The following is a 23,502-nucleotide window of genomic DNA, read 5'->3' on the forward strand; positions in this document are numbered from 1 at the left end:
TCTTTTAAGCCAGCCTTGTCACTGTAACAAAACCAAACCAGAGTTGTAACTTCCATATAAATGAATGAATTTTCTGTGATGAGGTCCCTGCCTAGCTTCCTCCTTTTCTTTTCAAGTGAACTTTTACACCTGTTATCTCTTCTGATAGGCAACAAATGGGAGAGCAGATAAACAAAAAAAAATTTGAACAATTAAGGGAAAAAATAAGAAATTCTGCAGGAGAAAAGCAGTTATGTTGTGTTTTGTGGGGTACTACAAATGCTTTAAGCTATGTCCTACTGAACAATCCAAAACCTTAAGCATTTTTTTTGCATTTAGATCTGTTGAAAACGGGGACCAGAAAGACAGGGGTTAAATGGCCAGGAAGCAGGTACAGCTGAGACCCTGCAACCCAACAGCCAGTGCTGACACCTTGGAACGAGCCCACTATAAAAGAGAACAAGGCTCCTGGAAAGAAAGTATGCAGCTTTTTTCACAGAGTAATAGCTTTCTGGCCTACTTCAGCTTTGTTTTTGTGACCTGCAATGGTAAGAATTTTCATTGGGAGTTGTTTATTTTCTTAATCTTTTGGCACGTGTAATTTAATAAGAGGGTTTTATTCCCTTTTGCTCTGAAAAAAATAGAATAAGGAGCTTGTCTTACAATAGCTGGTGTATTTATCTTTTTGCTGAGAAAGCAACAAGTGCTGATTAGCAGAGGTACTAGCTAAGTTGTCTTCAGATTGAGTACTGCAAAGTATGCTAAAAAAATGGTCAAATATAAGGGAGCTGACTGGCAAGATTTGGGTTACTTGGTAGAACTGAAACAATTTGTCTCTAAACAAAAGACAAAATTGTTTGTGCCCTGAGGCATCTTGTATGTGGTGTTCCCAAGCTTAAAACACATTTTTAAATACAACAGGTAATTATCAAATTGTTTTCCTGTGTAAGTACAGAATAACATGCAAAGGGGATGAAGAGACACACTGTCCATAATTCTTCACCAATGCAACATGAGTATTCTTCTCCTGTTTGTTGAAAAAGGTGGCCTTGATAAACTTAAGACAGTTTCTAAACTGGGAAACATCTCTCTGGATGTGGAGATTTGCATTTGTGTAGTCCTGCATGAGACTCTTGATAACTTTGGCTTTTTGTGTGGTGGGGTTTGTTTTGCATGTTTTTTGGTTTTGGGTGTATTTTTTTGTTGTTCTTAACTGGGGCTGTTTTTTAAGGCTTTTTCTTGGTTTGGAGTGTTACAGATTTTTCTTTGAGGGAGGTATGTGGTATTTTTTTTTAATGCCATCTTAGCTAGCCAGTACTACTGAATGTTACCTGGGGTGCCCTATGAGCTTGCAAGACAGAGGCAATGCCTGTGCATTTTTGTCAGTATCCTATGAAAAAAAGAGTGCTTAAAGCTTGGATTGAGCTGGTAACTAAGTTGGTGGCATACAAAGCTGTCAGACTACCATAGGTAGGTGATTAAAGGCAGTTTCATTATATTCAAGAATATCCCTAAGAGCTGTGGGCAATTGTGGCTTGTCAAAAGTAGCATTTCTTAACAGAGACCAAGCTTATACTTACAAAATCTCAACAAGGACCAGTGATGATGCTGAAGACAAAATCCTACTGTGAAAGAAGTGCTCATTACCTTCTGGGGCTATTAAGTAGGCTCCTTGAAGTTGAGGAAACATGTCAGGACCACTCTGTGGTGTGAAATGTCTTTTGGGCATACCGTATTTGCAGCTTCCCAGTGGAGCCTGTCCCAGCTGGGTTATTGCACTAAAAGCAGATTCAGCTCTGTGGAAGGAGCAGAAAGGCCAAGACTACAACATCAAGGGGAAATGCCAGGCTCTGCCATCTCCCAGCACCATTGCAGTGAGAGAAGGGCTGTTTCCCAATACTGGGCACAAGCCTGCCTTAGCCAGAGTCATTGTCTCTGCCTATGCTGTAACCATGGGTGAGGGCTTCAGACAGACTTTCCTGCTGTAGCACTTGTTTATGGCAGCTTATAGTAACAGGCAGATGAAAGGTGAATGGGATCACAAAAAACAGAGTAGGATGTTTTCTCAGGGCTCCCTGCGTTGTGCAATGCCATGGCATAACAATTCCAGGTGAGCATCACAGCTGACTGGTTCCAGACTGGAAAGAGTGGAGCTGTGGCAGCTCCAGTGCTGCACCTGAATTAATTAGTCATGCTTATAGACAGAAAGGGTAACTTATTTGGGAACAGACTGTGCTAGTGTCACACAGCCCTAGGCACTGAAGCTGTTAGCTGGGAATGGCACGGTGAGAATATGTGGTGTTTTGTGTTACTAGCTAGCAGAAGTTTACTGTATTGCCACACTAGAAGCCATATGGAGTGGAAACATCTGAGCAGGTCTGAGGGAAGGATTTTAAATATGAACACAAGGCTAAAGTCGATGTTATACTTTAGTACTGACTTTAAGGCTTACATTAAAACGAGTTTTTGTTGCTTTTAATGTTTTGTAGTTGCCAGGGTGCCCAGAAAAATGCAAGCAGAAAAGTTTCTTACAAAAGTTGCTAAATATAATTGGATTGTTCACCCTAAACCATATACTCAATCCTCTAGTTTAGGGACTTTCACAGCAGTAATAGCTACAAAATCTATAATTTGCAAATGGTTTATTGGAAAATCTAGACTACTGCCCCACAGGATGTTAAAACACAAAACTGGATTTACCCTGCCCCTGAAGGATTTTGCCTGCCAGTTACAGCCAGCAATTCTGTGTCTCTCAGATAATAGGAATATGATCAATTCTCCCCCCTGAGCTGCTGAGTTCCTGACTCACTCTATCCTAAGCTGAAGTGACTCAGAGCCACAATCTTCTACCTCCTCACCACACTGTTTATCAGGGGAGGAAGCCAAAGCATATGTACTAGACAAAAGGTTAATACCATCAGCCAGAACTTAGGGGATGCATATTATTCCATTATTCATATTGACTGTCACCCTAATATCCAGTTACAGCAGAATGTGGCTTGCTCTCAGTGTGAGGAAACTGTCCCATGAAAACAGGGTCCTGAGTTCTGACACTGAAGACTGGAGGTGGTGTGTACTAATACAATGTGAAAGACATGCCAGTCTTAGGAGCTACTAATGGTAAAACAATGCATGAAGGGTTTGTCTCGCTGGTAAACGTGTTTATCAAGTGGTTCTTGCATATCAGAAATATGAAACCTCACAAAGGGTATCTACAAAGTAGTCATTGTCTTTAATTTACTTGCTATTAGATTAATTTCATTTTTATGTATCAGACCAAAAACTTTCCTTTTCATTTATTACGTCCAGGGGCACCAACCTGACTTGATACTTTTTTTTCCTCCTTACCTGTATGCAGTGTTTTGTATGTATGCAGGCAAGAGTTTAAAGTGAGAATTACAGATGAAGAGAACCAGAATACCTATATATGATAAAAAAACATACCCCCCCCCCCCCAAAATAGTACCTAGATTGCCTGGTTCAATCTACCCTGGCCTCAACAGCTGACCAGAAATAAAACTGGATTAGACTTACTAACTCTGTGGTTTACTTTCATAAGGGAAAACATTATTTTTGATAGAAATTCACATTAGCAGCCTTTTTATAGGAGTAGATTCTTACAGGAAAACTCTTAACTTCCTGGGATAATGCATTCAGATGAGCTGTGCCTCACTGTGCTTCAAACATACATGGCTGTACTTCCAAGTAAACCAGGCAACTTTTAACAGCACATCTGTGGCCATCTGTAAACTTTAACTGATGCCTATGGCAAATGGTCCTACGTAAATTGCAGTTCTGTACAACCACAGGACTAACAAGTCATTTCAATCAGAATAGCGTTGATGCTCTGTGTTCCAACACTCATAATTTATGCAATCAGAATGGTTCCCCTGTATTCAAATTAGAGCAGGAGGTTTGGCTTGCAGTAAAATACTACTGCCACCATAAAATCATAGTCTACTGGTAGCTGCCAGATCTAAATAATGGTTGTTCAAATGCTGGATTACAGTAGTATCAAGCTGTCTCTTTACACTCTTGTCAAGAGCAGTTATTGCAAGGCTCACCGAATGGATGCCTAAATATTAATTTATATTCTAAAATGTTTATCTAATTTCAAGTCCTTCACAGAAAGACTACTGTGTTATCTTCACCCATACTCCTTTTTAAGCATTCACAACACAAAGTATCCTGAAGCCTCCAGGCTGTCTCAGGAAACACATGTCCTGCAGTATCCTGATCAATTTTCTCCCAGTTAAGACGACTTCTCTGCACTGTATTTTTTCATTCACCCTGGTGTATGTAGCCTTCCTTGCAGAACTGCAAGGGGAGCTGGCAGGGATCCAGGACAACCTGTCAGCACAAGCAGCAGGGAGGTGATGAGTCAGCAGAGGCACTGTGTGTCTGTGCTCTGCTGCAGCACCGACAAGGCTTGGCTTTGACCTTGAAAAGCGTCCACAGCTCCTGCTCATCCTTATTTTGGTAAAAGGGAGGATGTGTCCTTCAGTGAACCTGGAAATGTGGAGCTGCCCTACAGAAGGTAATAACCCAAGGAACAAGAGGCTCTGTGTGATCTGAGGATTATGTGAGGCTTAACCTGAGAACAAGGCTGGCAGTTTTGTAAAGCAATTCAGTAAGAACCATCACATAAACTGCAGTGTTAAATCTATTTTTAAATAGAATAATTTCACTGCTTTTGTGCCACGCTGCATTCAGTACATTCCCAACGTTATAGCTGTACACAGAAAAATTCAGCAGCTGCTACATACACTGTGGTTACATAGAATAAGACAAAATTATCTAGGATTGAGAAATAAGATGTCCACAATGAAAGGACATCAATGTGGCCACTCGTGTATTCAGGTACTTTTGTCTTCATTTTTATACTGCTTTTTTTTAAAAAAAGCATTTAAATGGCTCCCTCTTGTGTCAAGAGAAAGGCAGTATCATTTTGGCAAAAATCTAGTCCTTGAGCAGAAGTGAGATTTTATCTATGTTTGTACTGCAGAGGCTAGTTATCAGTATGTTGTGGTGACTGAGGAGGCTGAACACATGGAGCCCTTCTGCTTAGGTGCTCTTTGAAACCACCTAAAATAAGGAACATAAATAGTTACCTTTCAGCTGCACATGATGGAGGGTAGGGAATAATAGCTTGTGAACCATATGTATTGCATCCCATCTAATTTGCTAATGCAGTCTGGACTAGATAGATATCTTGTCTTGGCGACCCCTGTCCTTAGAGATCTTTAACATCTCAGCACAGAATATCTGGATCAGTGTAGCTTAGCTTACTTGTGGTGTTTTTCACAGGTGAGCAAATCTTCACCTTGTAAGGGGTGGGAGGAAAGCAATGAACTCTGACAGAAAGCTCTGAGCATGAAACAGTCAGTAAATGGCAGTGAGGAAGGAAAAACCTGATTTCAACAACTTGCAAGTCTTCTTTCCTTCTTTCTAGTACCTGCTAGCTGATAAAGTTTATTGTTCTGGCTTTTAAATCAAGAAAGCTTTTCCCACAATAATTCATATCCATGAAACTGAAATTGAAAACTGAGAGGGTTGATTTTTGGGGTTTTTTTTGCATAGCATGGAGCATACTCTGGTTGCTTTGGATATTAAGCACTAATCTTGGAAATGAACATAGAAGAGGAAAAAGTCTTGCTAACCTCAAGAGACAAATAAAATGTATCAGGAAATGTGTGTGTATACACAGGAATTATCTACAATAGCTTTTGAGAAAGCAGGTCTGAAAAGCTTTGTTTCAAAGAAGCATGCTTCAGTTCTGTAGTTTCTCACAAAATCTCTTCCTGTAGTTATAAATTAACAAAAGTTTTGAGTTGCACTATATACATACACACATAAGAGTATTTTAAAAATCACATTTTATCTTAAGTATGGCCAAACACTGGCAACTCTTAACCAATCTAGTGGCTGGGGTACCTGCCTGGAAAGTGTAAGAGACTGGGATTCTCAGATGGAGAGCATTTTGTATCCTCCTCTCTGGATTATGCACTTTTTTCTTTCCTGGGTTATTTCCAAACTGTGGGCTGCTCTAGAAGAGAGGTGCTCTTGGAGTCTTTAATAGCTTGTGTGGAGAAAAGAATAAAAAAAAATTTTGATTGATCAATAAAGCTCATGAGCTGTATGTTCAGTGGTAAAATCACTCCAAGTTAGGCTTTAGATACCCAGCACCAGCACTAAGTCAGCGTAGGAGTATTTTTCTAGTCATTTTGCATTCCTTCCAGTGCCTTGTGAGGTATTGGCATATCTAAAATGGGGGCCACTACAAAATTATTTCATGCTTACTTTACTTCTGTTTCAATGCTGTAATGCAAAATATTGTAAGAGGCAGAAGTCAATCTCTTTAAAGGCAGAAAACCTTGAAAAGCTGCTGTTTTCTTGACTCAAAGGTAAATGCTTTCATGCCGACCTTATTTACTTGCTTGTCCTTTGGGTGACATTTCTCCTAGCCTCCATTATTGCTAAGGTTTTGTAGAGTAGAAATTATGAGGGATACTCATAATTTAATTCTATGAAGCATTTCCCAAAGAAACCTCAGGCTAGTACTCTTGACACTTTGCAGAAAAAAAAAAAATTAGGTTTGTGGTTTCTTAGTAAGCTTTTGTGCCTCATTTCTACTTAACCTCAGGCAGTGAAATGTAAATCGTTAAACAAGGTTTGGATGTGAAATTTAATATTCCTTCCTTGTGCGTGCAGGATTTTGCTAAGCAAACAACAGGTATGCTGTTTTAAACAGTAATTTTTCCATCTGAGAAAGGAGACTTTGATGCAGACTTTGTTCTGCATCTACATCATAGCAAACCTCGCTGTTGTAAGTACAGGCAGTACTATCCATCAGTCAGGACCAAGTTTCCTGTGACTTGTGTGTAACTCTTACAGGTGAGTGCTGTAGCCTGACTTAACATCATCGAGCTTTTGTGTGAGTCATACAGCTGTCAGGAGGCTGAAACGCACTGCAGCTTATTCCAAGACCTAAGCTAACAACCTTTACCAAAGCAAATATTTACAGCCTTAACAGACTGCAGGATAAAAAGATCTAATGGTATTTATTTATGCCACACATGCATCTTTCTCTCTGGTAGGCACTGTGAGTTCACCAATTCCTGTAGCTTAACTACATAATGTTTCTTTAAATAAACTCACTGCGATCTCGCTTACTGAAACAAAAAAAGTGAGGGTTTATATATAACCAGCTTCCCACTGCCGCCTCCTGCGCCGCTGGCGTTGCGGGCCCTCTCCCATGCAGAGCGGTGTAAGCGGATGTTGCATAATGTGATTATGGGCTGCTCTGAACTTGTGGCATGTTACACACGGCTGCCTCTGCTCTTTCCCTGAACACAAGCTGTGATGCTGTTTCCATATTCCTGGCAGCTGTCAATTGCTAAAGCAGAAGATTAGGGGATTGGGCCTTTTTTTTTTTTTTCATTTGTACTGAAAACTTGTATTGCTTCCTCTCTCTTATGCTTTAGAGATTATTACATTTCAGGTCGTCTCTTCCTCTGTGTGATCCCAATACACCACCCTAACCCATATTACAGGAATTTGCACGTATATGTAAGCAGGATTTAAAAAAAAAATCAGCCTCCAAAGCATATCCATGCGATCTATCTACCGCTGAGGGAACATGGCGGTGAGCTCCCGACGTGTCTCCAGCACCAGCCGTATTCGCCACCCGGGGTGAACTGCGCCCCTTGCCGTGCCCCGTCGCTGCCCCCGTTCGCCGCCGTGGCGGCGGTGCCAGAGCCGGGGCTGCCGGCGGCCCCCGCCCCTCAGAGCCCCTCACGCTCCCTGGCGGCCGGCGCGCGGGGCCGGGGCTGCGCAGGCGCGGGGGCGCGCGGGATGCGGGCGGCGGGAGCGCATGGCAGGTGGCGGGAAGCGGAGGCCGCGCGGCGCGGCGGGAGCGGCCGGAGAGCAGGTGGGGCGGCGGGACGCGGGCCTGCACCGCGCGGGTGCCTTGGGATGCGTGTCGGCCCTCTGTCTCCTTGCCCCGCGTTCTGTTTTGCTCGGTGGCTTTGGGGACAGAGTCAGGGCCCCGCGTTCTCCTGCGCGGCAGCCGCTCCTCGGCGCGGGCACCGCCGGGCCCGCCGGCCGCCGCAGCATCCCGGCGGGACCGCGCCGCGAACGGCGACACACGCCGCGACCCGGCTTGCCTGGCAGCGGCCCTGTTTCGGAAATGCTCTCTTTAGCAACAGGCTTGCTTTCTTGTTCTAGTTTATTTATATGTTCTTTCAAATGGGGGTAGCGATTCCTACCAATTCGTGGAGACTTATATGGGAATGCGGTGATTGAGGCTGCTGCCCCAGTAGAGTGTGCCCGTGGATCGCTTCCTAGCCTGCTTCAGCTCACGTTACGTAATTTTTAAAAGCAACTTCACCTCTAAGCTGCTGCTAAAGTGCTGCCCTGGAAACTGCGGTAGTCGTGATGTTGCACAGCACAGTAGTTAAAATAGTAGAGACCAGAGGAGTTTAGCTATATTATTTGACAAAATTGTATTCCTACTTTGAACTGTCTTTAAAACACACAAACATATTGTATGCTGCCCACAGTGTGATTAGAAATGGTCATTTTAGAGCAATGTAGAATTAGATTAAACTTCAGGATTGCCTGGTCCTTTGCTTAATTAACTAACAGAAGTGCTTCTGTTGATTATATTGACTCATTAATATCAGAGTAGCACTTTGCTGCTGCAGACATGTTTAGTGCATTTGTCAGACTGCACTTTTAATGGATTCTGTCCAAAACAGATGTTTTACGCTGTATATATACTGCTTTAACTAATGAACACGTCCTAATGGATCTAATCCTTGTTCTTCCATTAAAATAAAAGTTTTGTAGACTCCTTTGGTAGAGCTGAGAGAAAGCTACTAAATTAACTTTTGGGTTGGATTTTTTTTTAATCTACAGAGTGAAAAAAATGGAGCTGTCAAGAAGAGAAGATCAAACCAGGCAGATATTCCTGATAGTCTTTGCCAAGAAGCAGAAACATGCTATCAGCTTAGACTGCCTGAGGACTTCTACCAGTTTTGGAAGTTTTGTGAGGAGCTAGATCCTGAGAAACCAAGTGGTGAGGTTTTAAATTTTGCCTCTTCTAACTTTCACTCCTGAAAGCAGGCAAACAGGAGTTGGTCAGATGCATTTCAGTGAAGCTGCAGCTTCTCACTTGAGATGGAGGATATCTACGTGAGTGTGAACTAAAACACTGGCTATAATCACCAAGATGTACACTTCAAGCTTTCTAAAATGTAACTACTGAAGTTGTGCCATGCAAAGGGACTAAGTGTGGCCTCAATCTGCCTTTCTCACAGGTGCATTTAAAATGTTTAGTATGGAGCTCAAGTTTCCTCATGGCTTAATCCCAGTCAACAACTAAGCACCACACAGGCACTTGCTCACTCCCCCTTGGTGAGAGAGAATTGAAAGGGTGAAGGTGAGAAAACATGTGGGTTGAGCTGAAGACAGTTTAATAGGGAAAGCAAAAGCCACAAGCAAAGCAAAACAAGGAATTAATTCACCACCTCCCATGTGCAGGCAGGTTTTCAGCCATCTCCAAGAAAGCAGGTCTTTGTCATGCTGAGCATGATGCCATATGCTGTGGAATATCCCTTTGGTCACTTGGGATCAGCTGTCCCAGGTGCATCCTGTCTCAGCTCCTTGTACAGCCACAGCCTCCTTGCTGGTGGGATGAGAGGTTGAAAAGACTTTTACTCAGTGTAAGCACTACTAAATCTGGGTTTCAACCTCTCAAGTTTATTAGATAACAGAATGTGGCATCCCTCTGTGCTTTAGAAATGACAGTGTCTTTCAGTGTCAGAATGGTTTGGGTTGGAAGGGACCTTTAAATGTGATCTAGTCAAACTCCCTACGCTGAGCAGGGACATCTTCCACAGAGCCAGGTGCTCAGAACTGGGTCCAGCCCAGCCTTAAATGTTTTTAGGTCATCCACTGTGTCTCTGGGTAACCTTGTCCAGTGTTTCACCACCTGCATCATAATGCCTTTTTTTTTTATTTTATTTTTTTATTTAGCCTGATTCTACCCTGTTGTAGTTAAGAACCATTACCCCTTGTTCTCTTGCTACAGGCCCTGCTAAAATGTTTGTCCTTACCTTCAATACCTAAAGTACTGAAAGGCTGCAGTAAAGTCCCTGGAGCCTTTTGGTCTCCAAAATGAACAATCAAAGCCCTCTCAGCCCATCTCTATAGGAGAGGTGCTCTAGGCCTCTTACCATCTTCATGACTCTGTTCTGGACCCACTCCAGCTGGTCCCTGACCTTGGTGTGCTGACAGCCCTGGAGCTGATGCAGCCCTGCAGGTGGAGTCAGAGCAGAGCAGAGGGGCAGAATCCTTCCCTGGCCCTGCTGCCCACCCTGCTTTGGATGCAGCCCAGGACATGTTTGGCCCTCAGGGCTGGGGGTGCCCATGGCCAGGTCATGTCCAGCCTCTCACCCACCAGCACCCCAAAGCCCTTCTGGGCAGGGCTGCTCTCCATCTGTGCATGCCCAGCCTGTGTTGACACCAGGGGTTGCCCCAACCCAGGTGCTCAACCTTCCAAGACCACTTGGTCTTGTTCAACCTGAAGAGATTCCCATGGGCCCAATTCTTGAGGTTGTCCCCGTCCCTTGGGATGGCATCCCATCCTTCAGGAGTGTCATCTGCACCCCTCAGCTTGGTCATCTGCCAAGTTGCTGAAGTTTGCTGATCCAGTCTTGTCTAATTGATAAAGATGAATATTAAACAATACTGGTTCCAGTTCAGAGCCCTGAGGGAGACCGCTCGTGACCAATCTGCATCCTGACATTGGACTGTGGCTGGATGGCTACTTTTTATTAGAATTGTAGTAACTCTTGAATGAAAACTATCTGGACAAAAAATTCTTAGCTTTCCTTGTGTAGTGAGTAGTGTTTGACTGAATTTATGGGAACTTTCAGTACCTGAGCAACACCAGAACTTCCCGGTCTAGATGTGCACCTGATTCTTGGTTTGCTTTTTAGATGCACTTGTGTCAAGTGTTGGACTTAAGCTGGTTGGACCATATGATATCCTTGCTGGAAAACACAAAAAAGCAAAATCAACAGATGTGAACTTCAATCTTCATTGGAGATTCTTCTATGATCCCCCAGAATTTCAGACTATACTTGTTGGGGATAGCAGAACACAGTATCACATGGGATATTTCAGGTATTTTATTTCCTGTGTGCCCTTGTTCCACTACAACTATGCATAGCTTTTGTTCTCTTTTTCCATGAAACAGAACTTGTGTGCTATCACCAAGCAAGAGTCTTTCTTTTTTGTAGTAAGACATTAATATGTGGCTTATCTTTTTAATAAAAAAGTTTGCAGTAACAGGAGTTGAAGACTAGATTTAAATATTTATTAATCTACCTCCTCCAGCCATCCAAAGCACCTTCACTCACTAATCTTTAACTTTTGCTGTGTTGCTAAGAAAAAATCAAGTTACCAAAAGGAAATGTGTGGATGCAAGTTCTTTTCAAGGCTTGCTGTAAGATTTTAGAGCTTTAGATCTAAGGGCATTTCGTGGTGGGGTTCTGAAGGAGATGGCAGCATAGTGAGGAGGCAAATTTAGTTTTACTTTGAAATAGGAGAAGTGGACACAGCTTGACTATTTTGTGTGTGCTTTTTCATCAATAGGGATGTGCCAGATGAGCTGCCAGTGTGGGTTGGTGCAAATGAAGCAAAGAAGGGTTGTGTGATTTCACAAGTTGGTGATAATGTCTTTGCTGCAGTCAAGTAAGGTTCATATTTACTTTTATTTACAAAGAGCAGAATAGAGAGAAATTGTTAATTGGGAGGTGGGATGTGGAATAACAAAGCTAACTTATTATATGGCTTTTTTAAGAAACCCTCACTTATTTTCTGCCGCTGTTGGCAAGTTTTAAGATTCTCTCTAAAGCCTTTGTAGGCTTTTTAACAATGTTTTCCTTTCAAAACTAAAATAAATAAGTGTTAATTATGTCATTCCTTAAATATATTGGCTGAGACATCCAGTGGATATTTTTTTGCAATTTAGAGGCTGTGTTAAAATTGTTTTGTAAGTAGAGAAAGGGCATCTCAAATAATGGTGGAGGAAATCTGAGTATCATAGTAGATAATAGCATCTGTCTCTTGTTCTTGTCTACATAAAAATACATTATTTTTGTATATAATCAATATCTACAAGAAGTACTATTTCTGCCCTGTGGCAGGATAACACTGATGTGGATCTGTAGTTCAGTCTGATTCAAGGAACTTTACATGTTCCTGTGTCAGGAAGGTAAACAGCTGACCTCATCCCTGCTGGTTAAAAATGGAAAGCTCTCTAAGAACAGGCACGTGTCATCAGCGAAAGCAGACTGAAGAATGCTTCTGCGAAAGAACCCTTGTGCACTGCAGAGTTAAACGAGGACATGTGTTTTGAAAGTACCATGGGGAAGCTCATAAATATGTATTTATGTGCATGACTTGGATGACAAATGGTGTATATAACACAGAAAGAGCAAACTGAATTCTTAAGATAGAAAGATGAACAGTTACTGAGGCTGGAGAACCTTGAGCACCTGCAGATTGCATAAGCTAGATTGTAATGCAGGTACAGATGAGAAAAGCCCAAGTACTGGATATGCCAAACTATTTTCTTGCCTCTTCTTAAGAGGCTTGCATTTTCAGTTCTCTGTGTGCTTAAACACAGGACTGCTAATCTTTGTTGTTAAGATCTAGAGGTTTAACATTTAAAAGGCTATTAATTTTTTTTTGTTTGTTTTCTTGACATGTTTCATCTATTTTCAGATTATTTTTGTCAAAAAAACTCAAGGAAGTGGCTGATAAAAAGAAAAATGCTGTTTTGAGAGACATAGATGAAAAGCTAACAAGAACAGCAAAAGAACTGGGTTATTCTCTGGAACAAAAAACCCTGAAGATGAAACAGAGAGATAAGAAAGTATGACTTTCCTCATCTACTGGAGAGAACTAAGTTCTGTTAAAATTTTGTTTACTTCCTGTTTGTGTTTTTCCATCCTTCTAGTCAGTAAGGATGCTACGTTAGGAATTTCCCAAGGTAATCAGCTCTCTATAAAGCTTCAAAAGAGGGAAGATTACTCCAAATGTGTTCCAAACAATAGGATTTAATAAAAACACTTTAATCATAGCTTGGCATTCAATTGAAAATGAAACAAGAACAAACCACCACCAAAAACAACTCAGCACAGTAGTCAAGAAACTGGAACAAATAGAGGCCATGGAGAAAACTGCTTTAAATGGAAGATTGTTCTAAATAGTTGGGTTGGATCTGTTAAAAGCAGGACCATTAAAGATGATATAGATGATAATAACAGATTTTTTCATATCTGTTAAAAATAATTATGGTAGGGGACTAAGCAAATGCAGTACAGTGCAACACAAGTGACTACAAGGGTTCCTAGAATTCAGAATTTCACTGAAATGGCATTTCCAGTTATTTCCAACTTCAGTACTTGAAATTAACTGCAATATAATTTGAAACTAAGTTGATGTCCTGGAGCCAGGACACCATGTTAGGTGTGACCACCAGCAGTCAGATGTTAGTGTTTAATGAGGTGAGTTGCTTTTAGGTTCCAGTACTGTCTCATGGTGCTGTGTTCCATTTTCTGTCTCTCTGTTCAGGTGGTGACCAAAGCATTTCATGGAGCAGGCCTAGTCGTTCCTGTAGACAAAAATGATGTTGGATACAGAGAACTTCCTGAAACAAATGGTAAACATGTTGTTTACTGTATCCCTCTGTTTTTTTAAAGTAAACAACCCTCAGTAAAAAACCAACTGCGTTCATGTTTTCTACTTAAAAAATTTGACTGATCGAAGTAAAATGTAGAAGTCCTAACCATTGCACTTGACCTCAAAGTATTGTCATTAAAGGAACCAGATGAGACTCAATGAAAAATGCTAAATCTGTGAAAATACCTCAAGTAGTAGTTTAGATGATCTTTTCTTTTGTGTTGTCAAAGCTATGCTGGAAGTAGATCAAAAAGCTGATCTACATTCAGGGATGTGTGGGCTTATCTCTTATCCACCACCTTCTTCCAGTGTCATTTTAAGCAGAATCAGTTCCTTGATGAAATTTCATTGCACAAGTGCATGTCTCCCTTTGTGAGGAACTGAGAGGGATGGCATGGGGCAAGAATGAGCTTCCAAGGAAAGGGGGAAGCTTCACCAGCAGTTCAGGGTGTGCCCACTTACCTTATGTGTGAGTATGGCACATGGGTATAGTGCCACGGAATACTTCTGTGCAATATTAAATTTATTTACTTAAACATCTAAATATCTGCTTTTGGTTTTTTGCAGCTAATCTTAAAAAAATTTGCAAGGCCATTGTTGATGCTCCAACTGATGAGGAGAGAGTGAAGGCCTTTGCACCCATTCAGGAAATGCTGACCTTTGTTCAGTTTGCTAATGATGAATGTGATTATGGAATGGGGTATGAGCTGGGCATGGACCTGTTTTGCTATGGATCACATGTGAGTAAATTAATGCATAATTTTATACATGGCCTAGAAGTTGTTCTGCTGTAGATTAATTATCCCTAGGAAACTAGAGGTCTACAAGAATATTCTTAATTCATGAAGACTGTTAAAAGTCACACAACATCATTCCATGTTGAATCTAAAATTGTGTGTGTGAAGGCCCAATCCTGCAGTCCACAAGTGGAGTGTAAAGTGCCTGATCCAAGTGCACTGAACAGCTGGAGTCCCTTGTCCCCAGCTACTTGTTTAGGCACCCATATTCAGCCTGATCAGGGAACAGCCTGGTGCTGTAGTAAGCCCAGCTGGGAGAATGTGAACCCAGGTGAGCTGCCTGCCTGTACTGCATAGGGCACCTCCCACCTGGAGCCTCCTCCCCAGTTCTCTGCTAACAGGGAACATTGTCAGTGAGGGCATTGAATCAATGGCACTTGCTCATATAAAAATTATGCTTAATGATTTTTGTGCTGTATTAGCTACTGGCCTGCTGATGAAAAGGGTTATGGCTGGAATTAGTCAATGGCTAGAAAATTAACACATGAAGTTTCAACATCTACCTAATATGAATGGGTCATCATAGAAACCCCTGCAAAACAGCTGCTCCTAGCAAAACTATTATTGGCTAAGTGGTGCTCCAGAGTATCGTGGGAAGGATTAAGTTTTTCGGTACTAAATGTAGACCCAAAAGAGCTGTGCTGTCTACTGGTTAAAATACTTAGCCATTGAAATGTATCAAAACTGACTGCTCTTGCCATACACTGTTAAATTAGTAATGTGTTTCTTAGACTTAATGCCCTGCTCTCTTAAGTTCCATACAGCATCTGAAAATGTGTGGTATTTTTCTTCAAAATCCTGCTCATTTAGAGCCCTTCTTTCTGACCAGGCTGCTTCAGCTGCTTACATCCTTTTTACAACTGGAAGGGCAGTGAAGGAAACTGCTCTTCCCATTTTTCTGAGTAGGTGGAGGCAAATACTCATCTTCCAAGCTTTGTGCTTCTCAGCACATGACACTAACCACTGACAAAGTCCTGCAGTGAAAAATTGTGTTTACAGTACTGTAATGTCTCTTGTCTGTTTTGTGCTGCAGCTTGGAACACCTGTAACTTTGCAACTGGTTTCTAGAATTAGAAACCTTCATCTTCTAGTTTAGTAAATAGAAGAAACAGTGGCTTCACACATAAGTTTTGCTCAGTTAAGTCCCTGCCTTTCTTGGAGCTCCTACTTGGAGCTGTTTTCCAGTTCTGACTGGAGCCTTCCTGGCCATTTGCTTACAGAGCCAGAGAAACACACTTTATCTGCAGCCCAAGACGTAGAAAAGAACTTGAATCGTCCCCTTTGTTTGAGAGATACAATGGACTTACATGTACAATAATGATTGCAGATGCTAAATATGCTCTGATATTTATACATTTCAAGTTCTTAAATGGTTACTGTAAGTACCACTGTAATCCTCAAACTGCAGGGTGGGATGAGACATGGGACTGTGACAGGATAGGGGACTTCGCCTGCAGGCTCCAGTTTGGGATGCTGTGGTGAGCGGGATCATCATCTGCTCGATTTCTCTCTCCCTGCAGCAGCCCGGGCACCTCGCCTGCCCTTCCTGTGGCTCTCCCGGGTGTAGCATGAGGGAGGATGTGCTCAGGCATTTTGGGAGGGGTTGAAGGGCGCGGTGCGAATGGGGCAGAGCCAGGAGCTGGGGCTGCTCTCGGAATTAACCAAGCCACTGAGGCCGAGGGCGGCTCTTGTTTTCGCTTCTCCCCTGCAGTACTTCCACAAGACGGTGGGCCAGCTGCTGCCCCTGGCTTACACCCTGCTGAAGAGGAGCCTCTTTGCCGAAATCATCGAGCAGCACCTGGGCAGCCGGCGGGAGGAGGACCTGGATCAGCTGGAGCCCTGAGCCGGGCGCGGGGGCTGCAGCTGGGGGTGGCCCTGTGCGCCCGGGGTCGGGCTTGTCCGTGTGTCTGTGGGGCTTTTTGTACTCGGTGGCGGTGTTCCCTCGCTCAGTAAAGGTTTTCTAAGGAACACGCTGCTTCCCGCTGCTGGCTGCACGGCGGGCCCGGGATGGGAGCGGGGCTCAGGAGCTGCCCGCGGGCGGGGCTGTGGGACCGACACGCCTGCCTGCAGGCCCCGGGAGCCAGGCCCGGGCTGGGGCTGTGGGACCGACACCCCTGCCTGCAGGCCCCGGGAGCCAGGCACGGGCCAGGGCTGCTGCTCAGAGCACGGCGCTGGTGACCCAGGGCACGGCGGGGCCGCTGGGCCTCGGTCAGCAGCCCCCATGCCATATGCGAACCGATCCCCACGGCCCTGCTCCAGGGGATGGTTCTGCCCCTCTCCGTTTCTGCAGTTGTGTCCTACCCCTCAGGTACAGCATTCCCCTACTGTAGCATTCCCTTCTGTGGCAAAGCACTATCCCTGCTCCTGCGTTGCTGGGGCTGGTTCAAGTGGGACAAAACTGATGGGATGAAGGAAATACTGACATTACATGAGAAACGAGGAATTCCACTGCAGTTGCTACCTTGCTAGTAAGAAGCCATCTCCAAGTGATTTTGTACAAGGTGCAAATTAATTGCTTTCAAGGTCCTTAGTCCCCAGTTGTGTTCTTGTTACTGCATTTGGAGGTTTATTCTCTGACAATTGATTAAAGTAACAGTACAGAAACAATGGAGAATAACATTTGCTCTTACTCAACAGCCCTGCCACCATCCAGTGACTTGACTTCCATTGTAGCAATTCACATCAGTACTAATGACAGCAATACTAATTACTACTGATAAAGATTATAGGCCAGTAGCACCATGCTGAAATCTAAGTCATTCCTAGTCTTTTAAGCAAAGGATTGTCAGTTATATGTTACTTTATGGTAGAAGGGAGCAGCAGAGATAAAATATAGGTTAGAGTGCTGCAAAAGTATTGTGAGTTTCAAATGCACAAGGAAATCACATGCCACAGCTACCAGTGTAAATTTGACAACTTCACCCCTTTCATTTAGCATATTAATGTCAAGCACAGACTTACACTCATTCATAGGCCTAGAGGTTTTTTTAATATATAAAAAACAGGTACTTTCCATCTCAGTCTCATTTTTGTTTCAAGTACAGCAGCCCTAAATATCAAGGCCTTGTAAATCACACAAGCACTAAAACAGTAGAATCATGGAAAGGTTTGAGTTGGAGAGGACCTTAAAAATTCAACTTTTTAACTGTTACTTAAATATGAACTTAGATCTGCAAAAATGAGGAGCTGAGACTGGACATCCATATTCAGGTATTAACCCCTGATGGAGAAGGGGTTAATACATGAATAATGTAATGTGAATAATAGGCCCTGATGGAGAAATCTGTTACAGCAGCTCCAACACGACTGATGTGCTGTGTAATAAACTGGGACAGACTGTTTAGACAGACTCCTAAAACAAGGAGTAATGGTTTTAACTGAAAAAGATTCAGACTAGCCAGAGGGCATGCATGGTTTATTATGAGAAGGGTGAAATATTGAAATGGTTGCCCAGAGGGGTGGTACCTGTCCCTCCCTCCAAGTGTTCAGTGGCTGGGCCTCTGAGCAATGTGTCTCATGGAAGGTGTCCCTGCCCCTGACAGGAGGTGATCTCTAAGGTCCCTTCCAGCCCAGGCCATTCTGTCATGTACATCAGCAGCAGCTGGTTTTCAGACAATAAAAAGGATCATCCACTTTTAACTTTAAATAAAAAAAGATTTTGTTTTAATTCTATAATTTTAATACTATAATTAGCTATGCAATGCAAATACTGCATCTCCTACACTCTATTCTTTTTGACAAATCTTCTTACTGGTTTTGTATGTAAAATTCCTAGCTGTTAATTTTCTCAGGGAAAATAAATGCAAAAATCAAGACAAATCTTGTTTGTGAAAAGAGTGAGAAAGTATGACAAAACAATAAATGGTCATATAGAAGTTTTTAATGCTTGATTAAATCATCACAGTAATGAGAATTTTTACTGTAATGATATGCAGTTCTACCACACTTATAAATAAAAACATTAAGATCAATATTAAATACAGCTCTAGGCAACATCACAGATTAACAAAGAATGCATTCTTCATGAACCAGTATCTGAATGATTTAAAAAATAAAAAAATGCTGACACTTTCCCCCTCCCATCCACCACCTTTTTTTTTTTAAATTAGTAACTTGAGTAAGGCGCTGCAAGTTTCACGTTAGAAATTTTTTGTTGCACAGCACAGGCACACATACTTCATTAACAGAACCTCTACTGCATGTTTACCAGAAGACATTTTAAATGTCAACAGGGAAAGCTTAGCAGGTTAAGAGTAAACAGAGATGCACAATTTATGTGCAGCTCTGGGGATCCACACAGAAATGAAACACAGCAGGAGTGTGAACTGTATTTTAAGTGAGACAGCAGTCTCTAGAATTAGGTGCAGGTTAATACAGTACACACAGCAATGTTTTACAGTAACACCAAACAGGGCAGAGATTTCAAACTAATTTAAAGTGATTTTTGTATGTGTAGTGAGTTTGTATTCTTCCACTATAGAGAAAGAAATCAGACAACAGAAATCAGTGTCACAGACAACTTCCAGAGCTGCCTTCTGTAAATGGGCCTAATCCTGCTCTTTGTGAAGCTTCCTCTTCTTCAGCCTTATGTAATGTACCAGAGCAAATTTTTAACAACTAGCACTGACTTCACATGGAAGAGTACAGGTTGTTGTTGCCATGCTCCCATTTTTATGTAGCCCAATTCCCTGTTTCATTTCCAAACCTGTTTTTAATACAGGGCCTGATCACTGTGATCCCCATGGCAAATTTCACTTTCTACAGGTTCCAGTTGCTGCTGGAACTGAGATGATAAAATGTAGATGGCAGTTTTTTACTAGGAAAAATAAGTTCAAATTCAACAGTGCACTTACTTAGGCACAGCCATTTTTGTGCAGCTCAGCCAAAAGTTCCAGAATTTTGGTTCATTTTGTTATTGTACTTAAGATAAAATCATACCGAGTACTTCATGAATAAAGATGTTTGAGGTAACTGTGATGAATGCCTTAGAGAGATTTAAAATTATGTTAGACTTTTAGTGTTTATACTCTTGCCATTTTTGCAGTCTGGTGAGCATAATAGTTAAAAGAAAGAAATTTTATCCAACATCATATTACAAAACATGATTTTTGTCAGCCAGATTTAATTTTCTTCCTCCCTAATTTAGGCTTATAGCATATTGTCATTCTTCCTCTGCATGCAGTTCTGGTGATGGTCTGATAAAATGCATAGGAAACAAAGCAATGTACTGTGAAGTTAGGGGTCTGTCAGTTCACCTCTGAGTGTGTGTGTGTTGCTGCTGAATTTTAAAGTCCTGCCAAAGTTTCAAGTACTGGATTCAATTCTGCCCTGCTGCTCAGGTGTGAGTACATATAATTTACACCTTTATATACTTGGGAGAAAAGAAGAGTCAAAAGCAATTTAATAGTTGCTTTCTCCTATTACTTTTAAAACCCTGCAGGTTTGGTTTTTTTTTAAATAAAGCCCTACTATTACTGTTCCAGTTATCTGCCAGTAAAGAAAAAAGGAAATCCAAGGTAACGGCAGTGAGAGTTACATTTGAAAATGATCTTGCATGTATGTTGGATCATAAAGAAGCCATTTTCTTGAAACCCTTCATCTAGTTGTAAACATTTGCTAATCCTCCATTACTTGCAGAGGATTATGAATTATTCTATAAAATCACATTAAAAAGGTAATTAGTTATGTGAGATATTAACTGATTCATATTTTATAGATTTTTTAAATCCATACAAATATAAATAAAGAATGGTAAAACTTCAAGAAAAATAATATACATTTAGTGCAAATTATGAGTTACATTTCTTCCTACCATGTCAGCAGTGGAACGTCTTTTGTGGAGAAGAAAAAATAAAAATGACCATTCTCAAATTTTACAGGGGGGGAAAAGATCTCCAGTGTTGAAGCATGCATTTTTTTACCAGATACACGTATACAGAGAATTGTTCCAGCTCTTAAACTAGTAGAATAGCAGTATTTTTCCTTATACTGCACAACATTGGTATATATCATAGTGTGTTCAATAATACAAAAATTGCATAAGACCAGGTCACGTTATTGATGTTTTCTGCAGCAAAACCAGTATTTTTCTTTAAAATACTGGTTTTACCCAGTTTTAGCTTTCTCATATCATGACAGCACACGGGTTGAAAGAAGTCTTGTGTGGTTCTTGGAAATTATTACCTGTTCAACCTGGTTTTGTTGCAGTGCATCTGCACCGCCCCAAGCATTTTGTGATGTACGAACTTACACATTTAATGGCACAAGAAAAACCTCCCTTCTTGTGATCACACCTCAGTAACTCACAGTACATCTCAATATGAGAAACAACTGCTTCAAAAGGGCACACCAATTTTAAAGAGGCTTTGTTACGGCTCAGGAGAGAGAGAAATAAAGCTCTTCTGGAATGTAGAAAGGTGACGAGTAATAGTTAATACGTTTCATGAGTTAACACAACAGTTTTCAATGGTAAAAAGGGCAAGACCTTTCAGTCTCCACAAGATGGCTCAATTCAGAATGATCCCTCCAGAAACAGGGATTAATAACACATCTCTTCAATGCTGAAGTACCAGGCTGGGCTGGAGAACGGCACCGCTTTGCACGGCTCCCCCACTGCACTATCATGGCAGACCTGATGTCTCGGGACGCATCCAGTGCAGGACAGCAGCTCTCCCTTCCCACACTCCCATCAGCTCCCCCAGACTGACTCCTGATTGCCAGCAGCACTGTTATGTAAAAACCCAGCTCGTCTCTGATTTTAGAAGTTTCCCCAGACTAAAGTGTTGTGCTATTCAACAAATGAACCTCCTCTTCCGTTTCCTCTCTCTCCTCAGCTATGGGTTTCAGTTGAACATTATGGAGGCGGGGTCTTGGTTTGCCGTCTGGGCCATATGACGGAGGATATCTTTTTTTGTTATAATGCCAAGGAGGCGCCTGAAAAGGATAAATGGAAGACTGATATTAATCCAAGCAGGAAAATAATGAAGTAGAACAAATCTGTAGCCAAGTCCTTTTTGTTGACAGGAATAGAGCAAAAGTAAACAGCCTGATTTTCTTATTTAAACAGAAACATTTTATTTATCAAAATGTTGAGGAACCACCAGTTTGATAAAACACAGCAATGCTGAGACGCTGTATCAAATGGTCTCTGACAGCTGTAGTCCGTTTTAATGAAATACAAGTCATACAAGTAGAGCCCATTACAATTTTTATTTAACTTTTTGTTTCTACAAAAATCAAATTTTCATTAGCATATGCCAACAAAAAAGTAACAAAGAGGGACAAAGAAAAGAGAGGTATGAAAAAGAAATGACAGTGATCCCACTTCATAAGAGAGGCATGTTCCAACCTAGCCATCAGAAGTGATGTACTGCTTGATGGCCCCAAATCAAACTCCCCTCCTATTTTAAACAAGAAGGATCCTTCCAGTCTGACACACTGGCTCAGATTGAATGTATTCATAGGAGCACACTGTACTGGCCATGAAACTTTTATAAAATAAACAGCAGTTAATTAGTTTTTGGAGTTCATGGCATAAGAAAAAAACAAACTGTGAATAATAAGATTTTCATTTTCCAATTTAGATACTGTGCTCTTATGACAGGGTCTTTTAAAACTATAACTGCTAAACATCAAATAGAGTGAGACTGTCCAAAAGGATAATATCACAAGAGAAGCAAAGAGCAGAATGGATGAGCTGCTGCCCTTGTTATTCTGGTTAGTACATTTCAATTTGTCTTATTAAAGGACGCATGAAATACTTGTGAAATATTAGCATAAAATGAGAACATAATTAGCATGTTTTGCACATAAGCAGCTAAACATGGTGGGTATGTTTAGTAGACATGGAACTAACAACCCATGTCTAAATTAAGACTAAGTGTACCACCTATCTAAGGGGTTAGTTCACAACATCATGGTTAAAATCATATCTAGATTGTGAAGTCAACAGACTACATAGTAGCAGGCCACTTGGTGGCTGGTATCACTGCACATTTTGTAAAGGATTACACTCACTGCTGTAGGTAACAGTGGCAGAATCACAGACTTTACATAAAATCACAGGACTTTGCTAAAAATATTTTTAAAAATTCATGTTAATAAAGGGAAGATCTAATGATGTATGCTTATCTCTTCTTCTTAAAAGATGTGATACTTTGCTATTTAACAGCTACTTAAAGCTGCCCAAATCAGAAAAAGAAATTGGCATATATGAAAATCTTAATTTGCATTAGCCAGGGAAAAAGTATTTCTAGCTGCGTGCCTTCCCACCTGGGGAATTCAAGAGATCAACCAGCTGGATGGATGTGATCTCATCAACACAAGTATCAGAAAGTTTACTGTTTACTTTCCTTTAATGTTGTGACTAACGGTATGTTCACATTTACAGCTTCTTTTCTACAAAAGGAGTTTGCACATGTTGCTTTATGTTTAATACAAATTTTGAGCATAAGAAGATTTCATGCTTCAGCCGATACCATAAAAGCCCTGAACAGTTCACAAGTTTCATGCTTCCTGACTTCTAATGTGTCTAATTATGAGATCTGATATATCTAATCACCAAGGGTTCGACGTGCTGCTTTAGTTGCTCGAGATGCTCTAATATGTTCTTCTTTGTGATGATCCCCAAGACAATCCTGCAACAGATTATGTTATGCTAATAACTGTATGAAATCAAATGAAAAAAAATTCTAATCATAATGGAAAAGGATTAGAGCAAACTGAAAAAGAAAAAAAAAAAGAAATGGTTGCAGGAAAGCTAATGAGATAATTAAATGAGAATTTATTTGACAGTCAGTACCCTTTCCCAGATTTTGCTTTTTTCTCCCAAAATGCTGAACACAATTGGCTCTACAACCACCCCAGAGCAGTATGTTTCTTGTATCAGGTACACATCAGGGTAGCAAACTTTATCCCTTCACCCTAAATTCACATATTTTTGGGTTTTAAAGGTACTAAAACTAAAATCTAC

General features: G+C 41.4%; 2 protein-coding genes across 6 annotated transcripts in view; one reads left to right on the plus strand and one right to left on the minus strand.

The window, feature by feature from the left end:
* Positions 1–404: 404 nt before the first annotated feature.
* Positions 405–16,525, plus strand: LOC135446618 (histone PARylation factor 1). Of its 2 annotated transcripts, none has more exons than XM_064710670.1 (8): positions 405–527; positions 8,899–9,058; positions 10,983–11,169; positions 11,641–11,739; positions 12,775–12,925; positions 13,627–13,714; positions 14,302–14,474; positions 16,243–16,525. In XM_064710670.1, exons 1-8 carry the CDS (start codon positions 525–527, stop codon positions 16,372–16,374), a joined length of 993 nt encoding a protein of 330 aa, XP_064566740.1. In that variant the 5' UTR covers positions 405–524; the 3' UTR covers positions 16,375–16,525. The 2 variants fall into 2 exon arrangements, with proteins under 2 accessions (XP_064566740.1, XP_064566739.1); XM_064710669.1 differs by lacking the exon at positions 405–527 and adding an exon at positions 7,829–7,909.
* Positions 16,526–18,391: 1,866 nt separating this feature from the next.
* The window catches only part of CLCN3 (chloride voltage-gated channel 3), a 59,559-nt gene continuing 54,448 nt past the window's right edge, over positions 18,392–23,502 (minus strand). For 2 of the 4 annotated variants that reach the window (XM_064710664.1, XM_064710665.1), the window contains 2 exons: positions 23,092–23,167; positions 18,392–21,464 (listed from right to left, as the gene is read on the minus strand). In XM_064710664.1, coding sequence (XP_064566734.1) covers positions 21,306–21,464; positions 23,092–23,167 — 235 coding nt within the window. In that variant the 3' untranslated portion in view covers positions 18,392–21,305. The remainder of the gene's footprint in view (positions 21,465–23,091; positions 23,168–23,502) is intronic. The other 2 variants (XM_064710666.1, XM_064710668.1) reach the window with 1 other exon arrangement.

The sequence above is a fragment of the Zonotrichia leucophrys genome, chromosome 4 (genome assembly GCF_028769735.1).
Source record: "Zonotrichia leucophrys gambelii isolate GWCS_2022_RI chromosome 4, RI_Zleu_2.0, whole genome shotgun sequence".
Lineage (NCBI taxonomy): Eukaryota > Metazoa > Chordata > Aves > Passeriformes > Passerellidae > Zonotrichia > Zonotrichia leucophrys.

What these genes read in the sequence shown, in the direction of transcription:
- LOC135446618 (XM_064710669.1), top strand. Translation starts at nt 7,853, where the DNA reads ATGGCAGGTGGCGGGAAGCGGAGGCCGCGCGGCGCGGCGGGAGCGGCC. An exon ending in TATCACATGGGATATTTCAG is followed by an intron (nt 11,170 to 11,640) that starts GTATTTTATTTC and finishes TTTCATCAATAG; the next exon opens with GGATGTGCCAGATGAGCTGC. An exon ending in TGAAACAGAGAGATAAGAAA is followed by an intron (nt 12,926 to 13,626) that starts GTATGACTTTCC and finishes CTCTCTGTTCAG; the next exon opens with GTGGTGACCAAAGCATTTCA.